The sequence below is a fragment of the Pinus tabuliformis genome, chromosome 2_2, assembly GCF_031772625.1.
Source record: "Pinus tabuliformis cultivar Carrire ecotype Pingquan chromosome 2_2, CPIR1, whole genome shotgun sequence".
NCBI lineage: Eukaryota > Viridiplantae > Streptophyta > Pinopsida > Pinales > Pinaceae > Pinus > Pinus tabuliformis.
In genome coordinates, this window is record NC_142300.1 from 87778099 (window position 1) to 87781823 (window position 3725).

The 3725-nt window shown below is 42.7% G+C and overlaps 1 protein-coding gene across 1 annotated transcript; it reads right to left on the reverse strand.

Moving 5' to 3' along the window:
- Positions 1-356: 356 nt before the first annotated feature.
- LOC149191561 (uncharacterized) lies at positions 357-1094 on the reverse strand. The gene has a single exon (XM_089406694.1). It carries the CDS (start codon positions 1092-1094, stop codon positions 357-359), a length of 738 nt encoding a protein of 245 aa, XP_089262820.1.
- Between the last annotated feature and the right edge of the window lie 2631 nt (positions 1095-3725).

Below are 3725 nucleotides of genomic sequence, written 5' to 3' on the forward strand. Positions count from 1 at the left end.
TTATCGGTCTTTAATCCAATCCATGGCTCCTTCTTGTCAAATATGGAAGTCTCCTTTCTTCTCTCTAACGATGCACTCTTTTGGGGTTGCTAACTCTCCCTCTGAATCAGCGAACTCCCTCTAGAACTTGACTCCCTCTGAGTCTCTGAAACCTTCTTCTTTCCTTGGTCAATAGGCTTGCCCTTTAGCCTGTATAAACCATTCTCTCTAACTCCAAGAACCACCTATAGACTAGAGTTAGATCCACTAGGCTTGAGCATCACTTTTCCATTCTATAATAGAACATCAAACCCCTTTGCCTCAATTGTTGAGACTGAAAGCATGCTACATTTGAGCTCCAGTACCCAAAGTACATCCTAGACTTGCAACAATCCACCTGACTCCATCCTGAATGGTACAATCTTGGTTCCTTCGAATGCATGCTGACTCTTATCACCAATCTTCACATGTAGATCAAAGTCCCACTCGGTCAGGCTCTCAAACACTTCTTGTGTTCCTGTCATATGCTTCAAGGCCTCGTTATCTAGGAACCAAGCACCCTCACAAATGGTGCTCCCAGAGAAATGAGAGATAAGAGAAAATTCCTCGTTGAATATCTTAGCGAAATCATCCTCGTTGACTGTAGTTGGAGCAACCATCTCAAGTTGCTTCTCTTTCCCTCCTTTCTTCTTATGCGAACACTTGCTCGCATAATGACCAAACTCTTCACATGCAAAGCATTTCACTTTGCTCAAGTCCTTCTTCTTGTTGCCATTGTTGAACTTCCCTTTTCCCTTTTTCAGCTTACTAGCGAGGGAAACATTCTCATCATTAGGACTCTTTTGTTGAAGATCCTCATCCCGAAGTTCCTCCTGGATGAAATCATCCCACAACCTATTCCAATCTAGAAGTTTCTCCCATGATACTACTCCTTTGATGAATGGCTTCCACTGCTTTGAGAAGCCCTTCAGTGCAGTCCTCACCAACTCTAATTCTTCCACTGTCTCCCCTATAGCTGCAAGCTCATCACAAACTTGTGAAATCCTTGTAAGATAAGAAGTCACATTCTTTGAGCTTGTCACCTCGATGTCCCTAAGCTTCTCTCTCAGTACCATCTTCCAATTTTTCTTCTTGTTCTGAAACAATGCTTTCAGAGCTTCCCACATGTGCCATGCAATGTCTTTTTCGATAAGGTGAGGTATCAAGTGATCCTTGACTCCATCAAGAATGATCAACTTGGCCTTCACATCAACTAGGTTATACAAAGCCAAAGTTGTTGCATCAATCAGTTCCTTGATCAAGGTGTTGACATAATCCCATAGATCATTCACCAACAACACTAGCTTGATTCTTTCCTTTCACGAACCGTATTTGGAAATCCCTTCCAACCAGTCCACAAACCTCAAGATAGAAACCATTTTCTCTATTAGATTCTTACTCAGAAATCCATGAGACCAATTGTACCTCCTTCAACAGCAAAGCAACTCAAATCCCTCTTAGAACTACTACCTATGCACAATTCTAACCCAACTACAATTCAAAGTAGCTCATATACCATGTTAAGACTCCATTCACCCCAAGTCTAGTCTATGTTTAGATAGAAAACGTAAACACATTGAAAATGCCTAACTTCAAAAACTTTTGCATAGTAAAATATACCAGCAATTAGATCAATGCACAAGACAAAATTTATGCCCAAAACTGATTTCTTATAATTCCATTAATAAGAGAATCCATAGGGCTCTCATACCAAGAATAGTGGCCATTTACAATCCCTGGAAAATGGCCAAATACAATGTCAAACCCTCTGACATAATACCTAGGGCTAAGGCTTTGTCCTCTAAGCCCTTTCTTCCCATTATAGACACCTACAACACCCTAACAACATTGTTGTAGAAAACGAGGGCTTTACCAGCCCTCCTTAGATCACCCAAACAACAATCTTCTTACCTGCCAGTTCCTCAGCTACCTCTTGTAGCCCACAATCTGCTTACTCAACCTTCTTGTAGCAGATAACCCTCCTTTTCTCTCCACATCCATCCTATTGTAGCTATTACCATACCTCAGCTTGTTCCCTTAAACCCTTGGCCTCCTTGCTTTCTTTTGCGATTAGCTCTTTTCTCCTTGTTATAGCCTTCAGCCCTCCTTTTCTGAATACGACTTCCTAGTACATCATTCTATAGGGTTACAACCCTCTACGGCTTTCCCTAACATACCTCCTTAAGTCCTTGCGGCTTGTTCCTTGGCCTATGGCTCCTTCAGCCAATCCTCAACCCTTCTTGGTTGCGGCTAGCTTTGCTGGGCCTAAAACAGAGCTCAGTCTATCCACAAACCTTAAACTCAACCAATCATCCTCCAATATTTCTCTTGCAACTAGGGAACTCCTATAGCTAGGTCTCTTCTTGTAAGAAGAATAATCCCTCATGCTCCTTGTCCTCAAGCCTCTCCATTGGCTTCTCATTTATACTTGTGCTTAAGTTGCCTTGCAAGCCCCTTTGTACTTTAAGACAAGACAAAGGGGCTTCCAAGGGTTCTTGTACCAAGAATAGTGGCCATTTACAATCCCTGGAAAATGGCCAAATACAATGTCAAACCCTTCGACATAACACCTCGGGCTAAGGCTGTCCTCTAAGCCCTCTCTTCCCAAATATAGACACCTACATCACCCTAACAACATTGTTGTAGCAAACTAGGGCCTTACCATCCCTCCTTAAATCACCCAAACAACAATTTGCTTACCTGGCTATTCCACAACTACCTCTTGTAGCCCACAATTTGCTTACTCAACCCTCCTATAGCAAATAGCTCTCCTTTTCTCTCCACATCCAGCGTGTTGTAGCTATTACAATACCTTGGCTTGCTCCCTTAGACCCTCAGCCTCCCTGCTTTCTCTCACGGCCAACACTTTTCTCCTTGTTGTAGCCTTTGGCCCTCCTTTTCTGACTGCGACTTCCTAGTATAGAACTCTATAGGGCTAGAACACTTTGCGGCTTTCCCTAACATACCTCCTTTAGCCATTGCGGCTTTGTTCCTAGGCCTGTGGCTCTACTTTAGCCAGTCCTCGACCCTTCCTTCTTGGTCGTGGCTAGCCTTACCAAGCCTAAAACAGAGCTCGATTTGTCCACAAACCTTAAACTCAACCAGTCGTCCTCCAATCTTTCTCCTACGGCTAGGGCAATCCTATGGCTAGGTCTCTTCTAGCCTCTTGCTCCTCACAAGAAGAATAATCCCTCATGCTCCTTGTCCTCAAGCCTCTCCATTGACTTCTTATTTATATTTGTGCTTAAGTTTCCTTGGAAGCCCCTTGTCTTCAAGAAACCCCCATTAGTAAACTCAACATTAAATTAGAATATTAAATGTTTTCCTTGGGCACAAAACCCTGTCACTTTGGGTACTGTTAATTTGGCAGCTCAGTGACAAATTCCAATCATGGGACTAGATTCCTCTTTTCGAGAGGACCAATTTTTACTATTGAAGCGGTCAATTTGGATAAGGGAAAGTGTATTTTTTAAGAAAAGCCAACATGTAAACAAAAGGACAAGTTGGCCCAAAAGAGAAATTAAACACCTTCGAATGGCTATAAATACAAGTCAAGTGACCCTCATTTGGACATAATGATTATCATTCATCTTTCTTTGGTTTGGCTCGCACAGGTTTGAGGTGGTTCACAGAGATTGGTCCATACAAGTCCGAAATTGCAGGGTCCAAGGCTCGCACATGAGATCTAGGGATTTGGTTTCCAGCCG